Raw genomic sequence first — 15,881 nt, forward strand, 5'->3', positions numbered from 1 at the left:
CTCGTCTATATGGCGGTCTCAGAACGTTCAACAGCGCTCAACAGCATCTGCTTCACGGCCAGAAATTTCTGGCCGTGGTTCAGCCTCAGTACGCTCGTGAAAGGCTGTGTGCCCGCACTCTGAAGACTTGAGCAGCGCCAAATAATTTCGCGCTGCCACCCGCGCGCGAATTTCCGACTGCGTGTTAAGCACCGCTGTATCTCGTCTGAATGGCGATCTTAATGCGTCCAATGGCGTCCGCCTCAAAGGCAGAAATTTCTGGCCGTGATTCAGCCGCAAATGTCTGTGTGACCGGCCCCTAAGGTGAACCGTATCATAGCGAGGGATAAAAAATATGATTTTTTTTTCAAATATTATTTTGTGTCGTACCTTAATCAGAAAGCAGTGACAAAATGTCACAAATGAAAGTCTGCAATCGAGGTTATCTGAAATACCTGAAGTATTAAGGCAGGGACGTCAAACTCAGATTGGCTCTGGGGCTAGATCCAGACTTTCTGTTCTCAGGCAGGCTGGTTCAGAAAGGGAAGGTCAACAAATTTTTACCTGTGTTTTTCAGTACTTTATCATTTAGCCTACATTAGTGACTTAGCCGACACATTTTAATCACGGATGACAACGGATCTTTTCTAACACTCCACATTTATCCACAAGCAATGGGGAATAATGATTTCTGTGTTTGATATTGAATTGCTGACATGTTTAATTTAACGGTTGAATGATTGCAGTTTTACACCTGAACCAACTCGCTACACTATACAAACCATCCACGGCCGGAGAGAGCATTTGGTTTGAATATATTTGTAAATATTTTGCTAGAAATGACCGGGAGACTCGCTTCTTACTTTGACATACTCTGAAATGTATGGTGGGCCGGAATAAATCATGCAAGTGGTTGGATTCACCCTGCGGGCGATATCTTTGACATGCCTGTATTAAGGAAACCATGTGTTACCAAAATATTGTACATTCATTTTGTTTCTTAACGGATTTAAAATGTAATCTATAAAAGCTTATAGAATTCCTTTTTTTTAATTACATTGCTACGTTTTCAAGTCTCTAGCTTAGAGCATTTTCTATGTGAGTGATGAAGAAGGTTCTTTCATGGTCAGCTTTGAGGACATGAAAGTCTTTAAGATCAGGCAGAGGATATTCAAATGTCACCGCGATATCATGTGTGTTAATCAAAACATGCAAACACAATATCTAGCATTTGACGTGAGACAGCATACAATCGAAAGCAGTTGGTTTGACAAAAAGAAAGAACAACAACTTGGCCACTTGGAATCATCAAACGTTCATTAACCAGTGGGAGATGTTCCAGAATATTACATTACTTTCCTACTAATTGCAAGTTTGTGAGAGGGAAGACTTTCGCCGAATTAAATACACTCAAGCATTTTTTTTAGTATCAGAAATTGGGCCTGGGCTTGTTAAAAAGACAATTAAAACACTTTACCCCAATTATTTCTTGTGCAGTTTGAGGTTGCCAAGCTTTCTAGGGATTCCATTTTTGTAGTAATCGGGTCAGCTCAAGGAGCTTTTTTTAGTGATTCCTCGAAATTGTTATAATCAGCCAAAAATGACTGCCTTGAACTCAGACTACCCGGTTTTTGTTAAAGTCTTAACATGTTTCAAAAAGCGCATTTTTGTGGTATCTGTTTTTGTTATTGTATTTTATGGTTCAATGTTGAAGTTAGCAGGGAGATTTTTGAACAATAAATGCTGCTCTTATTGGAAATGTACACAAGCAGTATGAAGTTAACAAAGGTATCCATCAAATGTATATGTCTTTTTTTAATTATCTCTAGTTTTTAAATGGTAAATAATAAGACTCCCAAGACTCCCTGCTTCAAGTTATTTACATCAGGGGTCGTTAGGTCTTGTGACCATTCAGGACGGCGATTACAAAGAAAAGCACATATTTAGTACTACGCCGAAAGAAAACGAGAAAGAGGACCGCTTCGCGGAAAATGTGATATTTTCGAGACCACAGCGCCAGGGCAACCAAACTGAGGAGAATAGTGCCAGATTGTAACAGGGACGTTGAAATCGTCTTTTTGTTGTCATTGGCGAAATGCATTTGCTTGTTATCGTTCCCCGAGGATTATAGGAAACTTCAGCAACTTGACATTCTTGCCAATGATACAGATAGACAACTGTAGCGTTTTGGATGTATAACTTCCGCTGCTGTTCGATTCAGATTACAGGAAAGATTTTAAGCCCGGGTTGGGTTGGGGCTAAAATGTCAATCATGACATAAGTCTTTATGACTTTTATCGTTTTTCTTTATCTCTCTGCCTCTTTCTCTCTTAAAATGCCATGCTAAATTGTTAAGAATGTACTGCTGCTGTGGTTTACAGCCAGATTTTCAACCAGTCAAAATGACAGACGGCCTCAAAGTTTTCCCGTCAACTCTATAACAAAAATCAGTCAAGGATGGAAAATTTTCAGATTGTGTGAAACTCTGCAGAAACCGAACTATAAAAGTTGTAAATGTTTATAAAGTCTTGTTAACTAAAATTTTGTTAAAGAAAGCCTTTTATTTGTTATCATAATTCACCTCTCCTCCTGCCAAGTGTTTACAAATAAAATGTGAAATTTCAGGTTTGCTTAGGGCACTGTCCTGAAAATTACGTTTATTGGTCAAGCTCGGGCTGGGTCGGGCTTTTATACCCGCCGACCTCGGTCGGGTCGAGGTGAATTCGTTCTTAGGCCTGATCTAGAATCTGATTCAGCTGTATAAATTGAACACTTGACTCGTGGGTGAAAAAGCTGAAATATCGTAAGAATGTTGCAGATATTCAAGAACTACTTTTAAACCTCTCAATTTTGCTCCTGTTATGCTTCATATAAGTAAAGTCGCCAAAAGCATTGACTAATTTCTCCTCCTAAAAAGTGTAATAAATATTTCCAGAAGTCACTGCGGTGTTTTGTATTTAAAGAACATGCATTATGGAAAAGAGCAGCTCGCCATTTCCCTCGGTGATGCTACGAGGCAGGAATACGCATGGTGTGTCTCTGACCTGGCCTGCTGTACTCGGTGCTCTCCTGGCGCCCCGTGTCTTTGACACGGCCCCCAAAAAGCATTCGTGCCGGGTCATGCTCAAAGGCCTTCAGCGTCTCACTGGAGCTGTAGGACTTTTGTGTTGGTACGCGGCAGGAAGGCGCGGTGGCGTCGCAGGCCGAATCCTGGCGCTCGTAACGACACTCGCGTTCGAGATCTCCGCCTCGCTCGCGATGCTCTCGCTGGCTCTTGGAGAGCGAGCAAAACGGCCGCTGCTCCCTCACCCGTTCCATGCTGCCCGCATGCCGTCACCTACAGTTTGATTTTTGACACTTGTCACCAGACCTGCTTGCAACGGTCCCCACGCGGTGGTGAGCTGCTTCCTCACTCCATTAGACCCACCTGGAAGGAGACAGTAAGGAAAAGAGCACAGTGAAGCTTATCTAGTTCTTAATATTGTGCAAAACCCTTGAACGTAAAGCTTTAATTATGTCAAAAAATAACATTAAAACCTTTATACACTGATCATCTATCAGTTACCCATTTGGTAACATGATCTGCCTGCCTAGCATCCCATTTACTTTCTGAAAACAACAAATATATTAACTCTACTAGACTATGCTATACTAGATGCCTTAAAATAATTTAAGTAAAACATATGCCTGGTTTTACATATTCTCCTTCCATGATGTCGCCATCAAACGGGATTTTGAGTGCATTAGTATTTGCTGAGAGCAAAGCACAAGACAGGATTTATAAAAAATAAATACTAACAGGTTATGCATCAGGCCATTGCGCTAGAGTTGCCGTTTTGGAGCCCCTTTGTCTTGTGACATATGGTAACTTCTTTCCAGTCCATTAAGCTTTAAGAAGATTTTTGTTCATTTTTTTACTTAAACAACATAGATGCTGGGTCAGGGAAAACAAACTCAGTTTGGCTATAAGGCAGGTTCTAGACGTCCTGTTCTCAAATTGTTTGCCTTTTTCAGTATTATGCTACTGTATATCAGCAGTTGGGTGATTGCAATGGGCACCTAAACCAACTCAGGACCCAACGCAAACTCAACATTTCCATTGACCGGAGACACCATTTGGTTTGCATGTATTTAAAAAAAATCAACTTTTAATGGAAATCACTAAGAGACATGATTCTTTTTTTGTCACTCATAATGTAATGGAAGACCGGATTGAATCCAAAATGTGGCCTGTGGGCAATATGTTTGACATGCGTGTGCTGGATTAATTTACCAATTTATTTGGGAATTGTCTTGCTGCCAAATGTTAGTGCACTATTTTTAATTGCACTACTTTACAATAGAATAGAATAAAATTTACCTTTATTGTCATTCTTTGTAACCATGCACACAGAAAGAAATGTCGATACAACTGACCCGCACAGTTAAACTGTAGCGAGCCGATGCAGCCGCAGCCAAACAGGACGCCGCCATTTTAGACCCAACTGCTGTCTTAGGAGTCATTAGGTGGCGAAAGCCCGCAATTCTAACTCTTAATGCCGAGCGCCAAGCAGGGAGGCAATGAGTACCAATGTTGTAAGTCTTCGGTATGACTCAGCCGAGGCTTGAACCAGCGACCTCACAGTCTCGGAGCGGGCGCCCTACCATCCAGGCTACCGAGCTAATGCATTAATATTGGCGCTGTGGTCTCGAAAATATGGGGCTCACATTTAATGCACAATTTTTGTATGCAGTTACAACTCCAATCAACCTTTTTATTATGTTTTGCCTATTTTTCCCAACATTCTTTTTATCTTATTTTTCTCTTAAGTCTTTATTTGGTATCTATCCTGGATTGCCTAATTTAATCTTGTTCCCAACAATCATTAAATAAAGACAATTCTAATTATAATTTATTTTCCAATTTCTTATTTGAAGTTTGATTGACCAGTTATATGATGTTGTTGTATTTTTTTAACTATTCATCAAATATTGTGATGGATTTCAATTCTTGTTACGTCATGTATGAAACTTATTAGACATCTATCATAGTTTCACTTTACAGACCTTCCCAAAAAGGAGTTGCATAGAGATTAAAAAAAAACCTAATAATAATTAAAAGGAAAATAAGAATTTGATAGTGTCGTATTATAATACTCTCCCATCTTGGCAACGAGAGAGTACTGGCTTTACTTTGCATAATTCACAAAATTCCAAAATTAGACTACTTAAACAAACTCTAGTGCTTGACCTAAAATATTTTCAGTACTTCTATTTTCATACGTATCTGTTTATTCTCTTTTAAGTTTAAGTTTTAAGTTCCGTTCTTCTGTTGTATTCAGTGCACATCTGTTTCTATCCATCAAAAACATGCAGCATATAATTGTGACAGTTTATAACCACTGGTGGGTTTTTTAGTCTACAAGCAAAGCCAAGTCTTGTTAATGTGATTTTAAAACTATCTAAGTGATCTTATTTTAATTCATATCAAGTCACTTTGCAGGAAAATTTTATTAGAGATATAATGTATTAAATTGCCAATATTGTTCCATCTTCTGTTTATCGGGAAATTTGTTTTTTTCTTTGAACTTGAAGCAATTCAGAACTTTTGAAGGGCACTACATGTTTTGAATGAGCGTGCTTTTAGTACATGTAGAAACATCTGTTAATTAACTGTTAGCACCATTTTTTTTCTTAATCCGATGATGGCATTGATATCATTATTTTCATAATGTATTCTTCGTTGTCATGGCCAGCAAACATTTTCTTATAGCACTGCGATCTTTAGGAACTAAATATTAGAAAATACACTATTTCCTTTTTGTTCTAAGGGAAAGAGGATGATTCATGGTTGGGACCCACCTTAAATTCAATTATAAAATTATATTGTTTATTACTTTAAGAGCTGTATTTGTCTTCCGTCCAAGCGCAATCAACAAGTTCAAGGGGAAAAAACATATAACAATAACATGCTAAGGCCTGCAATTAGTAGGTAGTAAAAACAAGATGCCATAAAATGGATTTTAAACGGCATGGTAAGTGGAATACAAACGCAATTTATGTTGTCTGACTGAATATGTATTATGAAAAATTCACTCCAAGCAGACGTTACACATACGAAAAGACAATCCCAAAAAAAACACTAACCAAGACTTGTTAACACACTTAGCTGTTATATCATGACAAACATTGTATGTTCTTTTTGTTGACATGACATGGCGGCAACAGACCAAGGATAGCATTTGCTAGTGTACCACAACAATATTACCAATCTACAAAACATTGTCGTCTGCTACCAGTGACTGTGATCATCTGAATGAGAGCCGAAATTAGCGAGAAAGGATTGGGCAGACAAAAATGTTGTTGTTTTTTTTAAATGTATTTCTTTATTTTTCCTGTACAAATGGTTTTAAAATATGGGGGAAACATATAAGTTGACAGTTATGATTATCTATAGGGTGCCAAAGGTAAATTCTTAACCCTAAGATTGCGTCCGATCCCGACCTAGGTCGGGTCTAAAATAACAATCATTAAGTTTGGGTCAGGCAGGAATTCTCTCTCAGTGACTTTTTAGACTTTTTTACTAACCTCCAGTCATTATTATTTTTTCTCTCTGCCTCTCTCTATTAAAGTGCTGCACTAGATTCTAAAAAAACAGACTGCTTATATGGTTTGTGGCCTAATTTTCAATTATTTAAAATAAAAGGACTGCATTAAAATGTCCCCATCAACTTTTTTTAAATATCCGCTAATAATGGAAATTGATGGTTAACTTCTGTAGAAAAATAAATTAAAAGATGTACACGTTTCATACAGTCTTGTTTAACTTAAATTTCGTGACAAAAAAAGGCTTTAATGTGCTATTAAAATCACCTGCCCTCCTCTGGAGTCCTCACTAATAAAATATAAAATTTGGGGTTTATTCAGGCTCAGTCCCGCTAATCAAGTAAAACGGTCGGGCTCGTGCTTGGTCGGTCTTTAATACCCACAGGCCTGGGTCGGGCGGGATTTTATAGGCCCAATCTGATGCCTAATTAGATTAAAAAAAAAAAAAACAATCAGAAATAAAGAGAAAAAACCCCAGCTAAAAAGAGGCCTCCACAAAAGAAATGGACGAAAGGGAACGTGAATGAGACTAATCCACGGGATAAGAAAGAATCTTGATGGAATGCGAAGCCCGGGTGTGTTAGAACTGTTTTATTACAGTCTTCCCACACTTGCACACAAGCTCACATATTACACACACTTTCATTTCTCCCTTGGCTGTGCTATGAGAGCAGGCTACGGACTCTAGTTTTGCCCCCAAAATGAGCTCCACTTGGTTTCACTTCAAGCATGGACGCTTCCCAATGACACAGCGGTAGCTCGGACAACTCCGGCGTCGACGGGGCCCCTGGGTAACGTCCGCACAAACCGCAATGACACCAACTGAAAACCAAATGAATACTACCCGTGTCTCATTCGACCAAATCCTAACACGCACAGACTTAAGTAGTTGTATTTGTGTCCTAACCCGCAAGAAGCCCTTGAGTGACCATGCGTATAAAATACACAAACTCCCAGCATGCTTTGCTCCACGCAAACGAGCCGCGCGGGAAAACTCCCCGCTGCTTTTGCCTCGCAGCAAAAAGGTCAACGGAGCTCTCAGGAGATGACTATTGTGCGTCCGTCCGTACGAACCAAAAAAAAAGACAATGTACTCGTGTGACCTAAGATTAAAGCTCCACAAACTTTTTTGATGCCGCAGCAAGATGAACTTAAAAGATAGAGCATCGCTGTCGTTACTATGGTTACATGGGAAGACTAATACAGAGCTGTTTAGACGTGACCTCAGGCCAATTTTCACATTTCCTTTCATTTTAGCATAACAGTATTTTTATATTTTTGAATCATCCAATGTAATGTTTTTTTCTGAATTGTATAAAAAAAAAATTCAGCTTTGGAAAAAAAAACTTGATTGTGAAATGTAATAAGTTTAAACTCATGTAGACACTCAAAATAAGGAAAGATTTAATTATGGGATTTTAAATTTGCAAGTAGGACAGGGAGAGAAACCTTGAGCCAAGAAAGTCCAACCCGTCCTAAAGGGCCCTACATAAAACATAACAATGTTTTTTGTCATCTTATCACAAAGGACCAACATTATAAGTTTATAGTTCGGCAGGCACTCAACATAAAGATGACCTAAATCAATTGTGAACTTGCAAAGAGAACAAGAGGACTTTACCTAAAAAAAGCTGTAAAAATGCAAATTCCAAACAATTCTAAAGGTCCTCCCCTGAGCCTTTCCTTTTTATTCCACGTCGTAGATTACAAAACCAGATCTACCGAAGGGGATGTGAAAATAAAGAACGATAATGTGATTGACCAATAGCGAGAATAATGTAATGGTCAAAACAACAACAACAGTATGCAATAATAGTCAAAATAACAAACTGGCATAATCTGAAATCTCCCTCGCAGATGTCCAATTTTAAGAATAATCTTATCAACATTCAATATTATTTTTTTCTAACAGTCATTAATTGTTCTCGTTATGGAATTGTTTCGATAAAAAAGGTTACATAGCCTAATTTTGACATTACAGTATCACTGGGTGAGTGATGGGCTTTATAAGTCAAGGGCCACTTTGTTTAAAATTTTGGTTAAAGTGCCAGGAGGAAAAAAAAAATATTATATGTTTTGTATACACCAATGCAGTTTTGCGGGATGTTGGACTTTTATAATGGGCATCAACAAAGAATGCATTTAAATTTTATCAAGGAGTGTGGGCCTTTTTTTTAGAATTTGAGGAATGGAACAGACCAAATCTGTAATAATAGGGCGCAGTAATTCACCAAAGTAATGGACGCCAACCGCCATTACCTCGAAGTAGAACAATACATTCTTGCATCAGATACTTTGGCAATACAATTGGAAGGGGATAATGTGGGCCTATCTCAATATGTGGGGCATTTTTTTTGCACAGTCTACTCACCAAAAAAAAAGACCAAAAAAGTGGAAACAAGTCTTTTTTTAGAATTGTGGCAACGTTATGCGTTTATGAATAAAAAAAACATATAAACGTATACTAGTAAATAAAAATCCTGATAGGTCAAAGTATTCACACCCCTGCGCAAAGTGTTTTATTTTATTTATTTATTTTTTATTTGTGTATTTGCATTTATTTGGTTCTGAAAATGGGCAACATTTTTGTCTTATTATCATTATTATCAATTATGTATAACCTTTTCCAATTATTTCTATTTTATTAAAGCGCCCCCGAAATGAGCTCCACTTGGTTACCTAACATGAGGCATTATCTTTTACAAATGGTTACAAAAATATTAGTTACCTTAAGCGTTTGGTCATATTTTTTTCTTAAACCAGTCTGGCACTTAAAAAGATTTCAAAGCTTTTTTAAACTGATCTGAAATTTCACGTTTTTAAACATGTTCGTCTGTTTGCTTGAGTTTCCATCAACTATTTGTTTGGCTCTGGCAGTATTAGGGAAAAAAACAAATTTACTTTTAGCAGTCATTTATTGTTGCTAGGATATCGGATCTTTTTATATTTTTGCTTTTAAAAAAAACATTGTTGTATTTTTAATCAAGAACATTATTACAACATGTTCTTCTTTAGAAAGGAGAAGTTTGTTTGTTTTTGGCTTTTTGCTTGGGCACTAAAACACATCAACCACTAATTAACAAGATAAAACAATGAAATAGCTTCACGAAAACAGCTGTACAATCCAATGATATAAAACATAAACATGTGCTGAGTGTAGGCTGAAGTTTAAGCTTTGAACGGCTCGCCGTAATAAAAAATTAAAGTAGTTTATAATTTGGCAGAATTTTTCTTTAAAGCACAGTTTAAAAAGAAGTGAAAGTTAAATGAAAATCATAAACAGAAACAAACTATTTTACTTGAAATTGTTAAAATTTAATAGGTAGCCAAAATATGAAAATAAATGAACGCATAAATAGATCACATGATACCTAAATATGTAAAAAATTGAATTTATTCATATATCCATGCATTTTGTTATTGATTTTGGAAGTTGTTTTCTCATTTATTGTTTTATATATTTTATTGTGTATTTTGTCTAGAAAATTGTATTATTTATTTCTAAATATGGCAGGATCGGTCCTCCATGTAAAGTGAGGCTTTGAATATTAAATGCATTTGTGGAGTACATATAATAAAAAGCACACATAACTGTCAACCTTAGCCAATTGCTCCCTTTATTAATGGTTCCAATTACCCTCTTAAGGGATAATAAACCCTACAAACAACGTAACAAACAACCTATTTACTTACAGCAAGACAGACTAGGTAGACTAAAAACAAAGATAGTTTGTGTAAGCAACAAAAAAAAATCCTTTCATAACATTTCTTAGTTTTTCCCCCGCTTGCAGTAAATTTAGTGTTGCTTATTATGTGTCTCAGTACATATATTTTTCCCCGTTATATGGCGAACACAATTTGAAATGAAAAACGGGAAAAACACAAGTTGCCAAGTATGAAGACATCCATTCTCATACAACTGAATCATGTTATTTCGTTTTAAAGGGTCAACATGTTTACTATGGTAACATCAAATGAAACGTTGACTTAAATATCACTGACTTAACTAAAAGCATTGGAGCAAATGTCGTGTGAAAGGATGAAAAGTGTTTGCTTGTTTGTAGGGGAAAAAATGGAATAGCTTCCTCAATTTTCCTGCAGCCGAACATCCGCACAAATATTTTAAGAACCGGAGTAAAAAGTTATGTGCCTTTGCCGTCTGATTATGTTTGAAGATTTTTGAAGGCGGATCATGAATTCTTTAGCAAAATCTGTGTTCTATTTTTCAGTCTTACGGTTAGATTCCAACACCGCACACACGGCCCTAAAGCAGCCTCCTCCTCTTACGTCTTGCATTTGAGCCTTTGATCGTACACTGGAATCGGGGCAGGCAGCCACCCGTGAAGGCACGGTGGATCAGCGGACAAAATTAGTGTCACAGCGCCAGGGAAAGAGACACTTGCTGATCTATGGAACACTGCACACTTCCCAATGACTCCCATGTTAAACTTTCCCCCATACCCAGTCCTCCGCCATAGACCATACTAAAATATATTTAAGGGCAGACGAGTCCAAGGCAATAGGCCCTTTGGGGCCACTTTGGGACTCAGAGGGAGTAGCACTCCTGACAAAACCTTTCAAAGTAACCCCCCAAAAAAGTATGTAATACCACACCCAACTGCATCTATTCAGGAAAAGCAGTATATAAACCGGTATATGTATAAAGCCTTATTTTTAAATGGTATTGTTATACATATTTGTAATCGTCACCTCATTCCATTCATATAACCTGCCTCCTTGCATTCCTGCTTTTAGTTTTGTTTTGGACATTTTTTCCCAGTTGTAATCGATTAAAACCTCAAAAAGCAGAATTTGAAGTGCTGAACCACTGGATATTAACATTAAATGTAACTCATACGTTTATAGTTGAGAAAAAAAATAATAATACATGTAAATGTAATTGGTCTGCATTCAAAAGACATCAACCAATTTTTAATTTACAAAGGGACTCTACCAAAAAAAAAAAAAAAGCACACAAGGCCAAATTTTAAATCACTTCTAAAAGCCCTCCCATGAGCCCTTTCTTTTTATTATTTTATTAATCTCCTATGTTCCGAAAATGAGATCCGCCCAAAAGGGTGTGGAATATCAAAGAACATCATTGGCCGATAGTGACAATGCGAACAGTGCATAAAAGTCAACAACACAAAAATGAACAACAGTGAAGTGTACTAGTCAAAATAACAAACTGGCAGCCTTCTCCTTTGCACGTGTCCAATATCAACATTAGGAATCAATTTATCAATTATTTTAAGCTTGTAGAACTGATACAGTGTCATCAAATAAAGGCAAAAGATGACCTATAATACAATCCAATACTGCTTAAAAAATAACACAATGCGTATTCCAGTTTGAGATAAAGCTAAATCGCACAACTTATAAAATTGTAATAATGGCAAATATTGCTCCATTATAAGACATTGTTTGTACAATTTACAGCTAAGCTGGAAAAATAGTCCAGATCTTATTACAACTGAATTAAGATATCTCATCTCATCTCATCTCATCTCATTAGCTGCACCGCTTATCCTCAGTAGGGTCGCGGGGGTGCTAAAGCCCATCCCAGCAATCATCGGGCAGTGGGCAGGGGACACCCTGAACTGGTTGCCAGCCAATCGTAGGAATTAAGATATGGATTTTGATAATTGCTTTACTTCGATATATATTTGGACTAATTATTACACTTCCCTGCATTGGGTAAGTTTTCCCTTTATTCGATCATGATTTTAGAATAAAGTACAAAAAGGGTTACCGAACAAAAAGAAAAAGGGGTTTCAAATTATTATCCCGAATAATAAAATTGCAGCAATCATTACATCTGTACACCATGCATAGTAGCCAATCATTACCTGGATTTCATATGTGGTTATATCCGCAATTAGAATACACAGGGGGTCAGATAATAGCTTGCGATTACATAGTGCCCAGGAAAAGAACTACTTAAGTACTTTAAAAAGCAAAAAAAAAATACTAAAAACCACAATTGTCAAAGCCTATTGCTTGACAATAATATACTATTGGAAATACAGGGAATAGGTAATTGTTGGATTGGAAATAATGCAGCGGTAAGCCATGAGGGCCTGCAAGGCCTTCTCTGCTGTCCCCCCAAAAATATCTCAATCACGTGATATTATATTTTGTCTATCAATATTGTACAGGACAGATTATCAACATAGAAACAGTAATTCCAAATTGCCTATCAGCTTATTTTCATTGCTTCTGCCCTGCATGTGCTGCTTCCGGACGTGCCCTTTTAGATCCAAGCCTTTTAACCAATCACATTTCAGGATTTCTTGTTGCTAGGCTCAGGAATCTGCCCTTTGGCCTTCAAAACTTTATGTGCAGGCGTCTTGCAGCATAGTATAGCTGCGATTCCGCTGTAGATGCAGCCAATCAAATTGATTCATTCGGCCCTGCCTGAAGGTGTAAAAAAAAGTTACTGCCATCACAAGCATAGGGGCGGTAATTCATCAGAATGATCGTGTCGTTAAACCACTTTACAAGTAAATACAGAATATCGTGTTGATTTAATTTTTTTTTTTTCAAAACACAATAGCTGAAGGAGTAAACTAAACGAGGGGTGTCCAAACTTTTCCCAAAGCGGCCCAGATTTGGTAAACTGAAACTATGTGAGGACCAACTATTCAGCCTGGCATTCTTTTAACGGTCTTTAACAAATGTACCCTCCGTGAAAGGTTTGCAGTGCTTGGCCATGAGTGCCACGACCTGGTAGATAGCCTTTGTAGAATTTTCATTTGACCTACAGGGTCTTGTAAAAAAATATTTAAACAGATTACAGTTGTTTTACCTTTAGACAGTGTTTGTTTTCACTTTGCTTATTGCTAGTCAGCATGTTTTGTCTGGCAGTGCCTCTTTATGTTATATTCCTTCAAAACAGCTCTTGCACAAATTAGGCAGGCGCAGTTGTTTTGGATTTTGGTAAAAAATACTCCAAATGCCACTGTCCTGCAAACCGCGGCTCTCACAGTCAACTTTCCTTTTTTATTTACATTTGCCATGTTGGAAATGAGGTGGGCTAAGATTCTCACCGAAAGCCTGAGGCAAAGTTGGCCAAAAGGCTCTGGTGGAATTGGGGGATACATTTATTTTATACTGCCGTTTTCAATACTGGCGGGCTACATATTAAAACAGAGGTCGCGGGTTGGTAAAAATGTGATCACGGGCCTTAACTGGCCCCGGGGCCAGACTTTGGACATGCCTTTTCTAAATGGATTCAATTGCAGATTTACTGTGAATGCCACTTTTAAGCCAGACGTTGAGAAAAGCTGAAATTTTCCTAAAACAATAAAAACTCATGCCAGAAAAATAACAGGAAAGCTCAACTTCAGCAATTAGCTTTGATGTTGATAGAAAACATTTTTGATGGCACTTTTGAACACACTGATGATTTGTCCGCGCACCTTCAGAAAATAGACATTGGTGAAATATTTGCGATCGGTAAGGCGCACGTGGCTATAAGGCACATTACACAGTGTCCCTTCAAAGAAATTCCAACGTGTCAGTTAGAGGTAAGATCCAAAGGCCAAGTCCGAGCGTACCCTGGCCCTGGTCAGGCCTTAAATGTAGAATATTACTTCATAATGTTTATTAAAATCTATACTAAAACATTGTGTGGATACGAAAGTGAAAAAAGGCAAATAACATGCTGTATTAAATCCTTACAATGTCTTCAGTCACTAGGCCTGTCTCTCTCTCTCTCTCTCTCTCTCTCTCTCTCTCTCTCTCTCTCTCTCTCTCTCTCTCTCTCTCTCTCTCTCTCTCTCTCTCTCTCTCTCTCTCTCTCTCTGTATATATACAGTGCATCCGGAAAGTATTCACAGCGCTTCACTTTTTCCACATTTTGTTATGTTAGAGCCTCATTCCAAATTGTATTAATTTAATCTCTTATCTCAAAATTCTACACAATATACTCCATTATGTTGATGTGAAAAAGTTGTTTTTTTTACTTTTTTTGAATTGATCAAAAATAGAAAACTAAGAAATCACATTTACATAAGTATTTACAGCCTTTGCCATGAAGCTCAAAATTGAGCTCAGGTGCATCTTTTTTCTACTGATCATTCTTGAGATCTTTCTACAGCTTAATTAGGTTCCACCTGGAGTAAATTCAGTTAATTGGACATGATTTGGAAAGGCACACACCTGTCTACATAAAGTCCCACAGTTGAGTGTGCATGTCAGAGCACAAACACCAAGCATGAAGTCAAAAGAACTGTCTGTAGACCTGTGAGACAGGATTGTCTTGAGGCACAAATCTGGGGAAGGATACAGAACAATTTCTGCTGCTTTGAAGGTCCCAGTGAGCACAGTGGCCTCCATTATTCGTAAATGGAAGACATTTGGAACCACCAGGACTCTTCCTAGAGGTGGCCGGCCTTCTAAACTGAGCAATCAGGGAAGAAGGGCCTTAGTCAGGGAAGTAACCAAGAACCCGATGGTCACTCTGTCAGAGCTCCAGAGTTCCTCTGTGGAGAGAGGAGAGCCTTCCAGAAGGACAACCATCTCTGCAGCAATCCACCAATCAGGCATGTATGGTAGAGTGGCCAGGCGAAAGCCACTTCTTAGTAAAAGGAACATGGAAGCCCGTCTGGAATTTGCCAAAAAGCACCTGAATGACCCTCAGACCATGAGAAACAAAATTCTCTGGTCTGATGAGACAAAGATTGAACTCTTTGGTGTGAATGCCAGCAGCACCGCTCATCACCAGGCCAATACCATCCCTAAAGTGAAGCATGGTGGTGGCAGCATCATGCTGTGGGGGTGTTTTTCAGCAGCAGGAACTGGCAGACTAGTCAGGATAGAAGGAAAAATGAATGCAGCAATTTAAGAGATATCCTGGATGAAAACCTGCTCCAGAGCGCTCTTGACCTCAGGCTGGGGCGAAGGTTCATTTTTCAGCAGGACAGCGAACCAAAGCACACAGCCAAGATCTCAAAAGAGTGGCTTCAGAACCACTTCGTGAATGTCCTGGAGTGGCCCAGCGAGAGTCCAGACTTGAATCCGATCGAACATCTTTGGAGGGATCTGAAATTGGCTGTGCACAAACGTCTCCCATCCAACCTGATTGAGCTTGAGACTTATTGCAAAGAAGAATGGGCAAAACTGCCCAAAGATAGGTGTGCTAAACTTGTGGGATCATATTCAAAAAGACTTGAGGCTGTATTTGCTGCCAAAGGTGTATCAACAAAGTATTAAGCAAAGGCTGTGAATACTTATGTAAATGTGATTTCTTAGTTTTCTATTTTTAATAAATTCAAAAAAAGTAAAAAAAAAAAAAAAACTTTGTCACATTGTCA

General features: G+C 38.1%; 1 protein-coding gene across 3 annotated transcripts in view; it reads right to left on the reverse strand.

Moving 5' to 3' along the window:
* LOC148359376 (teneurin-3) overlaps positions 1 to 15,881 on the reverse strand; it is a 398,357-nt gene that overhangs the window by 334,243 nt on the left and 48,233 nt on the right. For all 3 annotated transcript variants that reach the window (XM_088344602.1, XM_088344601.1, XM_088344600.1), the window contains exon 2: positions 3,024 to 3,406. In XM_088344602.1, coding sequence (XP_088200728.1) covers positions 3,024 to 3,297 — 274 coding nt within the window. In that variant the 5' untranslated portion in view covers positions 3,298 to 3,406. The remainder of the gene's footprint in view (positions 1 to 3,023; positions 3,407 to 15,881) is intronic.

Source organism: Urocampus carinirostris, chromosome 9 (assembly GCF_059441175.1).
Source record: "Urocampus carinirostris isolate Australia breed hairy pipefish chromosome 9, RoL_Ucar_1.0, whole genome shotgun sequence".
Classification (NCBI taxonomy): domain Eukaryota; kingdom Metazoa; phylum Chordata; class Actinopteri; order Syngnathiformes; family Syngnathidae; genus Urocampus; species Urocampus carinirostris.